Source organism: Oncorhynchus clarkii, chromosome 3, assembly GCF_045791955.1.
Source record: "Oncorhynchus clarkii lewisi isolate Uvic-CL-2024 chromosome 3, UVic_Ocla_1.0, whole genome shotgun sequence".
NCBI classification, from domain to species: Eukaryota; Metazoa; Chordata; class Actinopteri; order Salmoniformes; family Salmonidae; genus Oncorhynchus; species Oncorhynchus clarkii.
In genome coordinates, this window is record NC_092149.1 from 42,405,925 (window position 1) to 42,425,011 (window position 19,087).

The 19,087-nt window shown below is 43.9% G+C and overlaps 1 protein-coding gene across 1 annotated transcript in view; it reads right to left on the reverse strand.

Annotated features, from left to right (window-relative positions):
* The window catches only part of LOC139395671 (citrate lyase beta like), a 199,032-nt gene that overhangs the window by 97,533 nt on the left and 82,412 nt on the right, over positions 1-19,087 (reverse strand). Inside the window, exon 2 of the mRNA XM_071143001.1 lies at positions 1,995-2,208. Coding sequence (XP_070999102.1) covers positions 1,995-2,208 — 214 coding nt within the window. The remainder of the gene's footprint in view (positions 1-1,994; positions 2,209-19,087) is intronic.

The following is a 19,087-nucleotide window of genomic DNA, read 5'->3' on the forward strand; positions in this document are numbered from 1 at the left end:
TGAAGTACAGTATAGTTTTGGACCAGGCTCCATTTCAGAGGCTCAGCAGTTAGTTCATTAGTTCCAAACTTCCAGGGATTACACAGAAAATCTCAACAGAGGGGAGTCAGGAGGGAGGGATGGAGAAGTGAAGGAGATAGGAGGCCAACAGGGGAGAGCGAGATGTCAGGAGGAACGCTAGCCTATAGGGTACGAAGAGAAGGTACGAAGGGGGGGATGAAAGAGACAGGTGTAGCCGTCAGCTCCACTACAGGGTTTCAGCTTGCCCTCCTCCACCTCATCCCCCTCTTCTCCTCCTTCCCACTGATCTTACAGATATGATGATATGCGTAATAGTGTTAGTGCGGTCAGCCTCGTCTTCCCCCCACTATTTCCCTCCTCCTCCTCCTCTCCTTCTCTCTAGCCTTTTGCTCCTTTCCCCCTCCTCTCCGTTCCTCTCCTCTCAGGGTAGCAGTTAGCAGGCTCTGGGCAGCTCTCTTTCACTCCGTCTGTCAGTCGGGCAACAACAGGGGCAGCGTGGGGGCCTGGCATCGGTTGGCACGGCGACAGGCCCGCTGTGCCGTTGTCATGGTGAAGGTAATCGCAGCGAGGGTTAGCTGCGAGCGTAGTGACTGTAGCTAACAACGTCGACAGAGAGACAAACAGGAAGGCCAGATAGCTTAGCTCTCTGGTGTAACGATGTTACACAATAATAGGTTAGCGGCGAGCTTGGATTCTCAAAGGTGATGATTGTGACAATATATCTTCTGTGGTCTTTCTTCACTCACCACTTAGCGTTTTCACAGATTTAATAGATTCTTTAAAACAATATTAGAGGGAAAAATATCTAAATCATAAATACATTCAATGGCAGAATGTCATTATCAGTTCTGCAGCATTAATTGGCAGTGTGAAATGGACGCCTGCACGCACACACACGAGAAGTGTAATTTAGCCCCGTAGGAAAATAAAGCGTCCTGTCTGAAGGTATACAACAAAACCCCCCATGGATTTCCAATTGCCACAATGCACAAAGCAGCTGAGAGAGTGGGAAGTGGAAGAGAGGGAGCCGGGGAGAAAAAGGTGCCTTTAATTAAAGAGTTAATAACTCATTTCAACATAGTACTAACCTAGCAAATAAATAATATATCACAGGGTTTGCCGCATTATGGCAGAATTATTTTTAAGCTAACATATGGTCGTGACAATTGACTGAATCCTGCTCCGACTCGGGAGCGCTGTTGTGGAGCGTTAGGCCGTCACCAGAACAGAAGGGGGGACAGTAATGGGATTAGTAGGAAGGGGATTCTTGGAATACAATACTATTTTTCCATGGTTGGCTGTGTGTGTGCGCTCGTGTGTACACAATGCCACCTCTCCTCCACCTCCTCCGCACAAAGACATAAAGCTTGTTGTTTCTAAACATTGACATCCTTAACAGGCTCACAGTTGTTAAGCCTGTCAGTCACAATAATCATCTTTCAGTTCATTCTCTTACGACAGAAACCTTCTGAGCCATATCAATCATCTTTATTATCATGACTTAAAAACCTTTTCCCCTTCTCTTCTTTCTTCTCCAACCAATCATGATTTCATAGGGTGGGCATGGGAGGCCGGCGGGGCCAATGGGGAAGCTGTGTGGGCAGGATGAGAATGCTTTTTAACCTGCTGCATCTGCTGGCTTCCTGCTGGTTGCCCAGTTGGGACTCAGTGGGATGTGGTCACCTTGTTTTAAAGGCAGGGGATAGGGGGGCCAGCAGAGGCCTTTGTGGTATTGTAATGGGGTGAAATTAGCTTGTTTTAAGCATCTCTTTTAGGTCATTTTCTCATTCACCACTGATTAAGGCCTGGCAGCACCTGGCTGACCGAGAGAGTGAGCTGGAATTAAGACTTTAGCCAAGGCGGAAGCTGACACACACACTTGGAGATGATTGTGCAAGTGTGTGTGTCGTGCGAGGTACAAGTGTGTGTGTGTGTGTGTGTGTGCATGCACACCCATATGTGTCTAATAGTACCTTCTTGCTGAGGGCCACTCCATCCTCACAGTCCAATACGGCACAGTCTAGGCCACGCAGCGATGCCAGTTTCCTCAGCTTCCTCTCATCATTGCCGGGGCAGTAGAGCACGGCGCGCCGCGGCACATATCTCAGGTTGGTACAAGCTACGTGATGGCTGTGACATCCACCATGACACCATGGTAAAGCCACAGACAGGAAGCAGCGAGTGTCCCTGTCAAACAAAGGGTCATATATGTGATAGGCCTATATGTAGCCTATATGTAGAAACACACATGCACAAGTGTATGCTGCAACAATAATTATAAAAGTAAAACAAACATAACCTCACAGTAGGCCAACAATTAAATGCCACGCACTGTTATAACTGCTGTACATGGATGTTTCAACACACTGAAGAAGTGGATGTCATTTTGTGTTCAATCCCCATTGACAATGATCTTGCCCCAGAATTAAGACCCATACAATTGGAAAGGGATATTCCTGAAAGCTCTGGTTTCCTTTCCTAACCCTTGTTGGAAAACCTTAGCTGTTTCTCTTTTGGTCCTCCATTCAAGTGAATGAGCTGTGTTGACCTGGGCTTGGAAAGCCTTTACCAGTGACAAGTTCACAAACATATGCAAATGCTCTCCAGTAGGGCTTAGCACATCCAGCTGAATACACTTATTAAAGACAGTGTGTGTGTGTGTGTGTGTGTGTGTGTGTGTGTGTGTGTGTGTGTGTGTGTGTGTGTGTGTACTCTAAAGTTTGGACAACACAGCAAATCTTCATAGAATAACCAAAAATCAAAGGCTGGCTCTAGCAAACAGAAGAGACAATACAAACACCACAGAGCCTATGGAGAGACACGCAGTCACTCACATGAAAATAGTAATGTTTAGATTAGCACACATTTAACCAGATACATGTACGCAAAACACACATTCACAATGTAAACACACACTCTCTTTTTAGTCAGTCACACAGCAATAATCACAGCTATGACACAGCACACACTCGTCACATCTTAATTATTGTTCTGTCGCACAGGCTGCTCAAACTATTAGCCCTAATGAATGGCCTAAATGATTAGGATCACATATATCTAATTACAGTAGGAAACAGCCTCTCTGCTGTCACTGCAGTCTCCCTAAACCTCCAAGGTCCTCTCCAAGGGATCATATTTATAGAAAGCGAGAAGAAAGGGAGAGAAGAGGGGGATATGGTGCTCCTTGTAAAAAGGAAGAGGGACAGAAGTCTTCTCTTTTCTACTCTTTTGTTCTCCTTAAAAGGTGCTAAAGTCCTTTTAATAGCCACTTAAGCCCATCGACCATGCTTATGAATGCCCTGCAGAATCAATTTGAGGGCCTAATCTGGAGCAGGGGGATGATGCAACTAGAGCAGGACAAATAAAGCCAATTCAGGTGGTTTTAGTTCTCTCTTTAGTGGGTCTCAGGTACACATACAGTAAGGCTCTCTGTGGGGGTCTCCTCGAACGCTAGTGTGTTTAGATTTGGTAAGTAACAACATCTCACAAAGGACTAAAGGCTAGAGGGCAGAAGGAATATGCAAAAGTAGCAAGCCTGTGTGAGTCATGTTGATTGGAGGGAACAGAGGTAAAGAGGGAGGATCTTGCTGGATGTCACTTTGGGGGACAAAAAGCTACAGGGCCATATTGACGAAGGAGAATAAAAAAAAGCTCAATTAGAATGAAAAATAAAGAGGGTGTGGGGGATGGAGGAGGGAGGTAGAGGTCAGAAGGGGGGTCAGGGATGGAGGGTGGTGGTTGTTGAGACCCAAATGAAGCCCTCTCCATTCAGCACAGACCGCTCTGGGGTGAATGGTTAAAGAGACATTTTAAGTGCCCACTTGAAAGGCAAATAAATTATAATGTAAGTGAGGGACGCTTACCAGAAGATGTTGGCGGTAATTAAGGAATAGATTTCATAAAAAATTTAAAAAACTACAGAAAGGGGGAAAGAGCAGAGAGAAAAGGAGGAGGGAGAGAAAAGTGAGAGGAGAGAAGAAAGAGGGATAGAGAAGGCGCCCTTTTATGTGGAGTCACCAGAGACAGAAGAGGAGTGGGAGACCAGATCAGCTGACACAGAGGTCAGACACCACACTCAGCATTTCTCAAATCTCTCCCTTTTCTTCTATCTATTGTTCGCTCTCTCTTCCCTCATTTTAGCTCAGTGCAGGAAGGCTGCCGTCGCAGTAACCCGGCGACTGCAAGAGGGAAGAGGGGAAAGGTGAGGTCAGTGTGATAGATGTGAGACCCGTTTCAGGAAACTAGAAGTACGACTTCACAGGAGAGCCATTTAAACAAGGTGTGCTTTATTGGATGGTCCGATCATATAGGACCATTAAATAAAGCAAACCCTTTTTAGCCCAAGCTGTAGGAGAAAGCGGGAGGTGCACTGGGAAGACCAGTGTTAGTTATCCTCAGCTCAGAGTTTAGACAGTGTGAATTAGCCTACTGGTTTCAATGCAGCGGGTGCTTGATCAATAGTACAGTATGGCACACCTGTGCCTGTGTGTGCAATAGCAGGTTAAAGCATACAGATGTAAGATCTTAATTTGATCACCCTATTGCAAGAAACTGTCCTGAAATGCAGAAATGTATCAATCCCTACAAAAATGTATATTAATTATAATCCACAAAACAAATGCACATTTCCTGTTGCTGCAGGATTATTTTCCTGCTGTATAAAACTGGCTGAAATGAAGATCAAACAAATCTGTATACCCTAAGCTAACTGAAGTGTTGAATTTGTGACGCTGTGCAGTTTGTTGCAACTTTCTTGCTACCTTACAACTTCATATTTTTTACATTCAAATTTTTAATAACCATTTAATATTTGTATTTTTCCCCCCCTCGGTCAACTTCTTTCATTCAACCTTTTCACCACGGATACTTTATCTGGACATGGTTCTACAGGAGCTCCACCAGCCGAAGCTAAGTAGTAACATTAACACATGCCATCTAATTGCAGTCGCTGTACTCGGGAAAAGGAAAACAGGAAAACTAGCACCTTATGGTGAGGATAGCCGTGCTGCAAGCCCAGCTTCAGACGCAATCATTAGGCAAGGACAATTTAAGTGCAGGAAAGGATGAAACAGTGTTTGTGCCACCAATAAGTAGAGATAGTAGTATAAATCCCCTCACACAGCAGAAAAGTAAATAAAAACAATATGGGGATGAGGTAGGTAGATTGGATGGGCTATTTACAGATGGGCTATTTACAGCTGCAGCGATTGGTTAGCTGTTTAAAGTTAGTGAAGGAAATATAAGTATCCAGTTTCAGCGATTTTTGCAATTTGTTCCAGTCATTGGCAGCAGAGAACTGGAAGGAAAGGCAGCCAAAGTAGGTGTTGGCTTTGGGGATGACCAGTGAGATATACCTGCTGGAGCGCGTGCTACGTGTGGGTGTTGTTATCGTGACCAGTGAGATGAGATAAGGTGGAGCTTTACCTACCATAGACTTACAGCGGGGAAAAAAAGTATTTAGTCAGCCACCAATTGTGCAAGTTCTCCCACTTAAAAAGATGAGAGGCCTGTAATTTTCATCATAGGTACATGTCAACTATGACAGACAAAATTAGAAAAAAAATTCAGAAAATCACATTGTAGGATTTTTAATGAATTTATTTGCAGATTATGGTGGAAAATAAGTATTTGGTCAATAACAAAAGTTTATCTCAATACTTTGTTATATACTGTATGTAGATGACCTGGAGCCAGTGGGTCTGGCAATGAATATGTAGAGAGGACCAGCCGACTAGAGCATACAGGTCGCAGTGGTGGGTGGTATATGGGGCTTTGGTGACAAAACGGATGGGACTGTGATAGACCGCATACAGTTTTCTGAGTAGAGTGTTGGAGGCTATTTTGTAAATGTTTTGTAAAGGTTTTTGTTAACATAGTATCCAAAGAAGGGCCAAATGTATACAGAATGTTGTCTGCGTAGAGGTGGATCAGAGAATCACCCACAGCAAGAGCGACATCGTTGATATGTACAGAGAAAAGAGTCGGCCCGAGAATTAAACCCTGTGGTACCCCCATAGAGACTGCCAGAGGTCCGGACAACATGCCCTCCAAATTGACACACTGAACTCTGTCTGAGAAGTAGTTGGTGAACCAGGCTAGTCAGTCATTTGAGAAACCAAGGCTGTTGAGTCTGCCGATAAGAATACGGTGATTGACAGAGTCGAAAGCCTTGGCCAGGTCAAAGAAGATGGCTGCACAGTACTGTCTTTTATCGATGGTGGTTATGATATCGTTTAGTACCTTGAGCGTGGCTGAGGTGCACCTGTGACCAGCTCGGAAACCGGATTGCACAGCGGAGAAGGTACAGTGGGATTCTAAATGGTCAGTGATCTGTTTATTAACTTGGCGTTCGAAGACTTAGGAAGGCAGGGCAGGATGGATATAGTCTATAACAGTTTGGGTTTAGAGTGTCACCCCCTTTGAAGACGGGGATGACTGCAGCAGCTTTCCAATCTTTAGGGATCTCAGACGATACAAAAGAGAGGTTGAACAGACTGGTAATGGCAGCAGATCATTTTAGAAAGAGAGAGTCCAGATTGTCTAGCCCAGCTGATTTGTACAGGTCCAGGTTTTGCAGCTCTTTCAGAACATCTGCTATCTGGATTTGGGTGAAGGAGAAGCTGAGGAGGCTTGGGCAGGTAGCTGCGGGGGGTGCGGAGCTGTTGGCCGGGGATGGGGTAGCCAGGAGGAAAGCATGGTCAGCCTTAGAGAAAATATGGTGACGGTATTTCCTAGCCTCAGTGCAGTGGGCAGCTGGGAGGAGGTGCTCTTATTCTCCATGGACTTTACAGTGTCCCAAAAAATGTGGGAGTTAGAGCTACAGGATGCAAATTTCTGTTTGAAAAAAGCTAGAGACTTTGCTTATAGACTGCGTGTATTGGTTGCTGACTTCCCTGAAGAGTTGCATATCGCGGGGACAATTCGATGCTTGTGCAGTCCGCCACAGGATGTTTTTGTGCTGGTCGAGGGCAGTCAGGTCTGGAGTGAACCAAGGGCTATATCTGTTCTTAGTTCTGCATTTTTTGAAAGAGGCATGCATATTTAAGGTGGTGAGGAAATTACTTTTAAAGAATGACAGTTTACAATAGTGACCATGTCCCCCGCGCATCCCAAAGGCGGAGGTTTTGCTAACATTTAAGATAGCAAATTTTAATTTACCCCCCCCCCCCCTTAAAATGAATGCGTTACTGTCTTTTGAGCTTCTAGTCATGAAATCTATGCAGCCTACTCAATCACGTTTTATAGCTACTGTTTACAGGCATTCTGGGCCGTATATACAGCGTTCCTCACTGAGTTCCCTGAATTCCTATCGGACCTTGTAGTCATGGCAGACAATATTCACATGGAAAAGTCCACAGACCCACACCAAAAGGCTTTCGAAGCCATCATCAAGTCAGTGGGTTTTGTCCAACATGTTTCCGGACCTACTCACTGCCACAGTCATACTCTGAAACTAGTTTTGTCTCGTAGAATAAATATTGTGGATCTTAACCTCTTGAAACTCTAGGGGCAGTATTTCATTTTTGGATGAAAAACGTTCCCGTTTTAAACAAGATATTTTGTCACGAAAAGATGCTTGACTATGCATATAATTGACAGCTTTGGAAAGAAAACACTGACGTTTCCAAATCTGCAAAGATATTATCTGTGAGTGCCACAGGCGAAACCAAGATGAAATTTCAAACAGGAAGTGCCGCAGATTTTGGAGGCGCTGTGTTCCAATGGCTGTGAATGCGCAATGAATGAGCCTACACTTTCTGTCGTTTCCCCAAGGTGTTTGCAGCATTGTGACGTATTTGTAGGCATATCATTGGAAAATTGACCATAAGAGACTACATTTACCAGGTGTCCGCCTGGTGTCCTCCGTCGAAATTGGTGCGCAATCTCCAGCTGCAGGCATTTTTCCACGTCGTTCAGAGGAGAAACCAAACTTCCACGAGGGATATATCATCGAATAGATATGTGAAAAACACCTTGAGGATTGATTCTAAACAACGTTTGCCATGTTTCTGTCGATATTATGGAGTTAATTTGGAAAAAAGTTTGGCGTTATAATGACTGGATTTTCAGAGTTTTTTCTTAGCCAAACGTGATGAACAAAACGGAGCGATTTCTCCTACACAAATAATCTTTTTGGAAAAACTGAACATTTGCTATCTAACTGAGAGTCTCCTCTTTGAAAACATCCGAAGTTCTTCAAAGGTAAATGATTTTATTTGAATGTTTTTCTTGTTTTTGTGAAAATGTTGCGTGCTGAATGCTAGGCTTAATGCTATGCTAGCTATCAATACTCTTACACAAATGCTTGTTTTGCTATGGTTGAAAAGCATATTTTGAAAATCTGAGATGACAGTGTTGTTAACAAAAGGCTAAGCTTGAGAGCCAATATATTTATTTCATTTCATTTGCGATTTTCATGAATAGTTAACGTTGCGTTATGGTAATGAGCTTGAGGCTATAATTACGCTCCCGGATACGGGATTGCTCGTCGCAACAGGTTCATGTTTTTCCTCATAATCTTGGACTATCGGACCACCATCTTATTACAGGAGCTAGTTTGATCATCACGTCATTTCCGGTCACAACTTGCAGACTTGTTTACGTGTTGCTGTGCGTTTTGTTGCCAACCTATTTTGCTACCTGACAACTTTACGTTTTTAACTTTTTAATTACCGTTTATATTTTTGTTTTTTCACTCAACTTCTTCACTCCGGACGCTTTATCTGGACATGGTTCGTCAGGACCTCCAACAGCCGAAGCTAAGTAGTAACATTAACATGATGCCTTCTAATTGCAGTCACTGTACTCATAATATACAGGAGAACGATCGCCTCATGGCGAGGATAGCTGTGCTACAAGCCCAGCTTCAGACGCAATCGTTAGGGAAGGGTAATTTCAGTGTAGGAAAGGATGAAACAGCGTCTGTGCCACCAGTAAGTACAGATAGTAGTATAAATCCCTGGCACAGTCCCGCAGCCAGACAACTTTCTCACGGTTTCTGGAAGGAAATGCTGTAGGAATGCTCAACCGGTGTCGCTCATTCAGCCGACAGAAACTTTCAACTGGTTTTCCCCATTAAGCAGCGAGTCGGAGTCAGAGGCCGAGCCTTCTCTTGTCTCTACTCCTCCCGTTACGGTGTCTGAGACGCCGAAGCTTCCCACCATTAGCTCTGACAAATTGAAAACCCTAGTCATTGGCGACTCCATTACCCGCAGTATTAGACTTAAAACGAATCATCCAGCGATCATACACTGTTTACCAGGGGGCAGGGATACCGACGTTAAGGCTAGTCTGAAGATGGTGCTGGATAAAGCTAAAACTGGCGAGTGTAGAGAGTATAGAGATATTGTTATCCACGTCGGCACCAACAATGTTAGGATGAAACAGTCACGAGATCACCACATAGCTTCTGCGTGTAAATCAGCTAGAAAGATGTGTCGGCATCGAGTAATTGTCTCTGGCCCCCTCCCAGTTAGGGGGAGTGATGAGCTCTACAGCAGAGCCTCACAACTCAATCGCTGGTTGAAAACTGTTTTCTGCCTCTCCCAAAAGATAGAATTGGTAGATAATTGGCCCTCTTTCTGGGACTCACCCACAAACAGGACCAAGCCTGACCTGCTGAGGAGTGACGGACTACATCCTAGCTGGAGGGGTGCTCTCATCTTATCTACCAACATAGACAGGGCTCTAACTCCTCTAGCTCCACAATGAAATAGGGTGCAGGCCAGGCAGCAGGCTGTTAGCCAGCCTGACAGCATAGTGGAGTCTGCCACTAGCACAGTCAGTGTAGTCAGCTCAGCTATCACCATTGAGACCGTGTCTGTGCCTCGACCTAGGTTGGGCAAAACTAAACATGGCGGTGTTCGCCTTAGCAATCTCACTAGGATAAAGACCTCCTCCATTCCTGTCATTATTGAAAGAGATCATGATACCTCACATCTCAAAATAGGGATACTTAATGTTAGATCCCTTACTTCAAAGGCAATTATAGTCAATGAACTAATCATAATCTTGATGTGATTGGCCTGACTGAAACATTGCTTAGTCCGGTGTTCCTCAAGGTTCCGTTTTAGGACCACTATTGTTTTCACTATATATTTTACCTCTTGGGGATGTCATTCAGTAACATAATATTAACTTTCCCTGCTATGCGGACAATACACAGCTGTACATTTCGATGAAGCATGGTGAACCCTCAAAATTGCCCTCCCTGGAAGCCTGTGTTTCAGACATAAGGAAGTGGATGGTGGCAAAAGTTTTACTTTTAATCTCAGACAAAACGGGGAGTTGCTAGATCTAGGTCCCAAGAAACAAAGAGATCTTCTGTTGAATCTGACAATTCATCTTGATGGTTGTACAGTTGTCACAAATAAATCAGCGAAGGACATTGGCATTACTCTGGACCCTGATCTCTTTTTTGACGAACATATCAAGAATATTTCAAGGCCAGCTTTTTTCCATCTTCGTAACATTGCAAAAATCAGAAACTTTGTCAAAAAATGTGGCAGAAAAGGTAATCAATGCTTTTATCACTTCTAGATTACTGCAATGCTCTACTTTCCGGCTACCTGGATAATGCACTAAATAAACCTCACTTAGTGCTAAACATGGCTGATGGATTCTAGTCAAGATTCTAAGAATATGATCATAGTACTCCAGTACTATCCTCTCTACTACACTGGCTCCTATTAAGGCTATGGCTGATTTCAAGGTTTTACTGCTAACCTACAAAGAATTATATGGGCTCGCTCCTACCGAACTCTCCGATTTGGTCCTGCCGTACATACCTACACGTATGCTACGGTCACAAGACACAAGCCTCCTTATTGTCCCTCGAATTTCTAAGCAAACAGTTGGAGACAGGGCTTTCTCCTATAGAGCTCATTTTTTATGGAATGGTCTGCTTATCCATGTGAGAGACGCAGACTCGGTCTCGACCTTTACATCTTTATTAAAGACTCATCTCTTCAGTAGGTCCTATGATTGAGTGTAGTGAGGCCCAGGAGTGTGAAGGTGAACGGAAAGGCACTGGAGCAACAAACCACCCTTGCTGTCTCTGCCTGGTCGGTTCCCTCTCTTCACTGCGATTCTCTGCCTCTGACCCTATTCCGGGGGCTGAGTCACTGGCTTACTAGTGTTCTTCCATGCCATATCTAGGAGATGTGCGTCACTTGAGTGGGCTGAGTCACTGACGTGATCTTCCTGTCCGGGTTGGCGCCCCATCAAGTTTGTGCCGTGGAGAAGATCTTCGTGGGCTATACTCAGCCTTGTCTCAGGGTAGCAAGTTGGTGGTTTGAAGATATCCCTCTAGCGGTGTGGGGGCTGTGCTTTGGCAAAGTAGGTGGGGTTATATCCTGCCTGGTTGGACCTGTCCGGGACAGGGTCACAGTGTCTCCCGACCCCTCCTGTCTCAGCCCCTAGTATCTATGCTGCAGTAGTTTATGTGTCGGGGGGCTAGGGTCAGTCTGTTACATCTGGAGTATTTATCATGTCTTATCCAATGTCCTGAGTGAATTTAAGTATGCTCCCTCTAATTATCTCTCCGCTCCCAGAGGACCTGAGCCATGGGACCATGCCTCAGGACTACCTGGCCTGATGACTCCTTGCTGTCCCCAGTCCACCTGGTCGTGCTGCTGCTCCAGTTTCAACTGTTCTGCCTGCGGCTATGGAACCCTGACCTGTTCACCGGACGTGCTACCTTGTCCCGTAACTGCCATTTTTGACTTTCTCTCTCTACCGCACCTGCAGTCTCGAACTCTGAATGCTCGGCTATGAAAAGCCAACTGACATTTACTCCTGAGGTGCTGACCTGTTGCACCCTCAACAACTACTGTGATTATTATTATTTGACTCTGCTGTTTCAGGGAGTGTTTCAGGGAGCGTTTGACAGTGATGAGGGGTGGTAATTTGGTCGCAGACCCATTATGGATGCTGATTATTATTATTTGACTCATCTGTCCTCAGTGATCAATGCCTCATTGCCTGCATCCGTAATGGGTCTGCGACCAAATTACCACCCCTCATCACTGTCAAACGCTCCCTGAAACACTTCTGCGAGCAGGCCTTTCTAATCGACCTGGCCGGGGTCTCCTGGAATGACATTGACCTCATCCCATCAGTAGATGATGCCTGGCTATTCTTTAAAAGTGCCTTCCTCACCATCTTAAATAAGCATGCCCCTCTCTAAAAATGTTGAACTAGGAATAGATTTAGTCCTTGGTTCACTCCAGACCTGTCTGCCCTTGACCAGCACAAAAACATCCTGTGGCGTTCTGTATGAGCATTGAATAGCCCCCGTGATATGCAACTTTTCAGGGAAGTTAGGAACAAATATACACAGGCAGTTAGAAAAGCTAAGGCAAGCTTTTTCAAACAGAAATTTGCATCCTGTATTACTAACTCAAAAAAGTTCTGGGACACTGTAAAGTCCATGGAGAATAAGAGCACCTCCTCCCAGCTGCCCACTGCTCTGAGGCTAGGAAACATTGTCACCACCGATAAATCCACTATAATTGAGCATTTCAATAAGCATTTCTCTACGGCTGGCCATGGCTACCCCTACCCTGGTCAACTGCCCGGCACCCTCCACAGCAACCTGCCAAAGCACCCACCATTTCTCCTTTACCCAAATCCAGATAGCCGATGTTCTGAAAGAGCTGCAAAATCTGGACCCCTACAAATCAGCCGGGCTAGACAATCTGGACCCTCTCTTTCTAAAATTATCTGCCGAAATTGTTTCAACCCCTATTACTAGCCTGTTCAACCTCTCTTTCGTATCGTCTGAGATTCCCAAAGATTGGAAAGATACCGCGGTCACCCCCCTCTTCAAAGGGGGTGACACTTTAGACCCAAACTGCTACAGACCTATATCTATCCTACCCTGTCTTTCTAAGGTCTTCGAAAGCCAAGTTAACAAACAGATTACTAACCATTTCGAATCCCACCATACCTTCTCCGCTATGCAATCTGGTTTCAGATCTGGTCATGAGTACACCTCAGCCACGCTCAAGGTTCTAAACGACATCATAACCACGATAAGAGACATTACTGTGCAGCCGTATTCATTGACCAGTGTTCAGTGTGTCAAATCGGAGGGCCTGTTGTCTGGACCTCTGACAGTCTCTATGGGTGTGCCACAGGGTTAAATTCTTGGGCTGACTCTCTTTTCTGTATATATCAATGATTTTGCTCTTGCTGCTGGTGATTCTCTGATCCACCTCTACGCAGACGACACCATTCTGTATACTTCTGGCCCCTCCTTGGACACTGTGTTAACTAACCTCCAGACGAGCTTCAATGCCATACAACTCTTCTTCCGTGGCCTCCAACTGCTCTTAAAACACAAGTAAAACTAAATGCATGCTTTTCAATCGATCGCTGCCCGCACCTGCTCGCCCATCCAGCATCACTACTCTGGACGGCTCTGACTTAGAATACGTGGACAACTACAAATACCTGGGTGTCTGGTTAGACTGTAAACTCTCCTTCCAAACTCACATTAAGCATCTCCAATCCAAAATTAAATCTAGAATCGGCTTCCTATATCGCAACAAAGCATCCTTCACTCATGCTGCCAAACATACCCTCGTAAATCTGACCATCCTACCGATCCTCGACTTTGGTGATGTCATCTATAAAATAGCCTCCAACACTCTACTCAACAAACTGGATGCAGTCTATCACAGTGCCATCCGTTTTGTCACCAAAGCCCCATACACAACCCACCATTGCGACCTGTACGCTCTCGTTGGTTGGCCCTCGCTTCATACTCATCGCCAAACCCACTGGCTACAGGTTATCTACAAGTCTCTGCTAGGTAAATCCCTGCCTTATCTCAGCTCACTGGTCACCATAGCAGCACCCACTCGTAGCACGCGCTCCAGCAGGTATATCTCACTGGTCACCCCAAAGGCAATTACTCCTTTGGTCGTCTTTCCTTCCAGTTCTCTGCTGCCCATGACTGGAACAAACTGCAAAAATCTCTGAAGCTGGAAACTCACATCTCCCTCACTAGCTTTAAGCACCAGCTGTCAGAGCAGTTTACATATCACTGCACCTGTACTTAGCCTATCTGTAAACAGCCCATCTATCTACCTACCTCATCCCCATACTGGTATTTATTTATTTTGCTCCTTTGCACCCCAGTATCTCTACCTGCACATTCATCTTCTGCCGATCTACCATTCCAGTGTTGAATTGCTATATTGTAATTACTTCGCCACCATGGCCTATTTATTTCCTTAACTTACGTCATTTGCACTCACTGTATATAGACTTTTTGTTTACTTTTGTTCTACTGTATTATTGACTGTATGTTTTGTTTATTCCATGTGTAACTCTGCGTTGTTGTTTGTGTCGAATTGCTACGCTTTATCTTGGCCAGGTCGCAGTTGCAAATGAGAACTTGTTCTCAACTAGCCTACCTGGTTAAATGAAGGTGAAATAAAAAAATACAAAATAAATACAAATCTATGAGCGTTTGAAAATCTTGGCCATGTTCTGTTATAATCTCCACCCAGCATAGCAAGAAGAGGACTGGCCACACCTCAGAGCCTGGATCCTCTATAGGTTAGTTCCTAGGTTCCTTCCTTTCTAGGGAATTTTTCCTAGTCACCGTGCTTCTACACCTGCATTGCTTGCTCTTTGGGGTTTTAGGCTGGGTTTCTGTATAGCACTTTGTGACATTGCCTGGTGTAAAAAGGGCTTTACAAATAGATTTGATTGATTGATTGATCAGTTTACTACTGCACTGTAGAGTAAATTATTGTGGGATATGTCTTACTACTACTACAGTATTACCTTGGAGGGCTTAAGGATAAATGAAAAACGGGATTGTTTAGAGAGGAATTTACTCGAATGCATGCACATACACATGCATGCACACAAAGAGCCAAAACCACCATGTCTTATACAGTTGAAGTTGGAAATTTACATACACTTTAGCCAAATACATTTAAACTCAGTTTTTCACAATTCCTGACATTTAATCCTAGAAAAAATTCATGTTTTAGGTCAATTAGGATTACCACTTTATTTTAATAATATGAAATGTCAGAATATAATTATTTATTTAAGCTTTTATTTCTTTCATCACATTCCCAGTGGGTCAGAAGTTTACATACACTCAATTAGTATTTGGTAGCATTGTCTGTAAATTGTTTAACCTGGAGCAAACGATTCGGGTAGCCTTCCACAAGCTTCCCACAATAAGTTGGGTGAATTTTGGCCAATTCCTCCTGACAGAGATGGTGTAACGGTCTCAAATTTGCAGGCCTCCTTGCTCGAACACTCTTATTCAGATCTGCCCACAAATTTTCTATAGGACTCAGGTCAGGGCTTTGTGATGGCCACTCCAATACCTTGACTTTGTTGTCCTTAAGCTATTTTGCCACAACTTTGGAAGTATGCTTGGGGTCATTGTCCATTTGGAAGACACATTTGCGACCAAACTTTAACTTCCTGACTGTCTTGAGATGTTGTTTCAATATATACACATAATTTTCCGTCCTCATGATGCCATCTATTTTGTGAAGTACACCAGTCCCTCCTGCAGCAAAGCACCCCCACAACATGATGCTGCCACTCCCGTGCTTCACAGATGGGATGGTGTTCTTCGGCTTGCAAGCATCCCCCTTTTTCCTCCAAACATAACGATGGTCATTACGGCCAAACTGTTTTATTTATTTTTTCATCAGACCTGAGGACATTTCTCCAAAAAGCATGATCTTTGTCCCCATGTGCAGTTGCTAACCGTAGTCTGGTTTTTATATGGCGGTTTTGGAGCAGTGGCTTCTTCCTTGCTGAGCGGCTTTTCAGGTTACGTCGATATAGGACTAGTTTTACTGTGGTTATAGATACTTTTGTACCTGTTTCCTCCAGCATCTTCACAAGGTCATTTGCTGTTGTTCTGTGATTGATTTACAATTTTCGCACCAAAGTACGATCATCTCTAGGAGACAGAATGCGTCTCCTTCCTGAGCGGTATGACAGTTGCGTGGTCCCATGGTGTTTATACTTGCATACTATTGTTGAATGTGGTACCTTCAGGCATTTGGAAATTGCTCCCAAGGATGAACCAGACTTGTGGAGGTTTGGAATTTTTTTTCTGAGGTCTTGGCTGATTTCTTTTGATTTTCCCATGATGTCAAGCAAAGAGGCACTGAATCTGAAGGTAGGGCTTGCAATACATCCACAGGTACACCTCCAATTGACTCAAATTACATAAATTAGCCTATGAGAAGCTTCTAAAGCCATGACACAATTTCATGGAATTTTCCAAGATGTTTAAAGGCACAGTCAACATGGTGTATGTAAACTTCTGATCCACTGGAATTGTAATACAGTGAATTAATCTGTCTGTAAACAATTGTTGGAAAAATGACTTGTGTCATGCACAAAGTATGTCCTAACCGACTTGCCAAAACGATAGCTTGTTAACAAGAAATTTGTGGAGTGGTTGAAAAATGAGTTTTATTAATGACTCCAACCTAAGTGTATGTAAACTTCCGACTTCAACTGTATGTCTGCTCAAATCCACAGGAACTTCATTCTCCACCACAACAAATATGCTTGGAAACTCTTACAATACCATCATCAGCTGTGTTCAACATGAGGGAAAGTACTGCCAAGACCTACCATTGGCTTTACACGTCAGCCTTGGATAATGATCTGTCATTGTTTTCTAGCCATTTATGCCTTTTGATGTGTACTATGGCAGCTAAAAGCTGAATTACATTAACACATAAAATTAACACATTTCAATGAATAAGATGAGATGCAACAAAATCAAAACGTCAGAGTTGAGGCAAGAAATGTATGTAGAACCGTCTGAGAGGTGGAGGGAGTAGGGAGCATCTTAGTCACAGTCACAGCCAGGGAGGTAAATTATTGAGGGTTAAAATGTTACATGTTCAACTGTTCGATAGTTTTTTTCAAGCAAAGAATACCTGTGGAAAGGACATTACATGCTGAAGTTGTATAAAATATCAATACATTTACATTGTGATATGCCTAGTTGACAATAGTCTGACATTTGCCATGGGTGGAAAGAAACTTTACAGTAAAGTTGAGAAGGTGGGCAAAACTAAGTTCCACCATTCACACCCTACTACAACAACCTGCTTTAACAAACCAGTGATTGAAACAGTAAGCAAACACTTAAAGATGCTCCGGCGACTCCTAAGTATAAATTAAACCTCCGCTTTGGGCTGGATGTGTTAATGTGTAGTTCATACATGCATAATCTATGAGCAGAATTACTGTCTTATCTCAATTAGCCACGACATCCCTACTTTCGTTTTTCTGGAAGCTGTGCTGTGCCATTTTCCCCCACGTGGGCCAGGGCCCTAGCAATTCAAGTTCTAGCCAATGAGCATCAGCCCCTCCCATTTGAGTGACAGCTAGCAAGATATGCACACACAGCAGAGCGAGAACAAGGAAGTGGTGCACATGTCTGCACATATATGTGACGTAGTACGCAATTATTGGGGAACACTTTTGGCCCCTGAGCGCTACTTTCAGAAATACTGGCTAAAATGCATACAAAAGTACAAGAGAAACTCTTTGAATTGCCTCTTCCCTCAAACACCGCTAACAAGAATGAGCTTATTTTGAAATCATTTATTTTATTAAAGTGTTGTTCCGACACTCATCTGGTGTTGAGTCAGCCCAGAAAAGCTGAGGAATTGAATAGACATAATGGCAGAACTGGTGGTGAAAATTAACGATGTAATATTCACATAAAAACTCCAAAACGATGTTATTGTAAAAAAACAGGCTGTCATAAACATTATTGGTACATTACAGTAGCTAAAATAGAGCTTGAACCATTTGAAATATATATGACACATACACACGGGCACACACATGCATACACCATTGCTACAACCATATAAGCAATCTGGATCCTTTTATTTACACTATCGCACATCTGGTTGGCATTTTCCCACCGTTAAAACCATGATATATGTTTTATATGTTTAACAGTCCCTGAAGTACTGTACTGCGCTGCAACATTACCAAATTATTTTCCTCCTACCTCTCTTTTTTACATGAAAGGTTATGATAACACGGGGCGGGGCGGCTAACATTAGCGGCTGTAAAGTGCTGGGAGCCGGGGCCGCTGTGCAGCGGCTTTATTGGTCTGAGATAAGAGGTAAGTGTGTGTTAGCTGGTTTATATGCTGCTGGAAGGGACTGCTTCTCATTAGCGGACCCAGGCCCAGTGACTCTGGAATGGAAGGATTGGTGGAGCGGAGGAAAGGGGGGGGGGTCATGTCTCCCAAGTATAGTAGCTAGCTACTGTAGCAGATCAAACTTGGTTCCTGAGGGAAAAGGGCTACTGCTTGAGCTACAGCTTTGCTAACAGGGTCATTCTACAAAGTTGCAAATCCTTTTAAAAAACACAAGAGACCAGCAGACTGGATACAAGGGTGAGGCAGTACAGCAGGAACAGCTCCATCAAGTAGTCAAACCACACTGAATAATGGGGAAATAAGGCAAACAACTTCAATGACTAATTTCTCTGGACAGGGGAAAATAAAAATCCCCAAATTAACTGTGGATACATTACAAAGTATAAAGAAACAATGCTCACACTATTTGTCAGACATTGAGAACTGATATTATATTCTGGCTGTTGGGGTGGGGATTTGTGTGGGATTCCTCATGTCTTAATCATTATCAGGAAGGACTTTGGTCCAAATCCAATGTTGGGTACTATATTTATAGATTTTTGGTAGGTAGGTAGCCCAACAATCCAATACCGCTGGGCCCTTGAGCATGGCCCTTATCCCCACAACACTCTTTCCATCCAGGGGCACTGCACTGCAGACTGACCCTTTTGCTACTCTCAACTGTGTGTGGAGGGGTTGAGACTAAGAAAGCAGAAGACACATTTCCATTGTTCTCTGTAACTATGGAGCATAAAGTTGTATTGTATGAATCCAAACAAGCTGCCTTTAGCTTGACCATCCGTCCTTGATCTACCTGAGAGGTTGGTGGAGGGAGGGTGGCTTAAAATGGGTGTAATGGCTAGAATGGAGTGAATTGAAATGTATCAATAATGC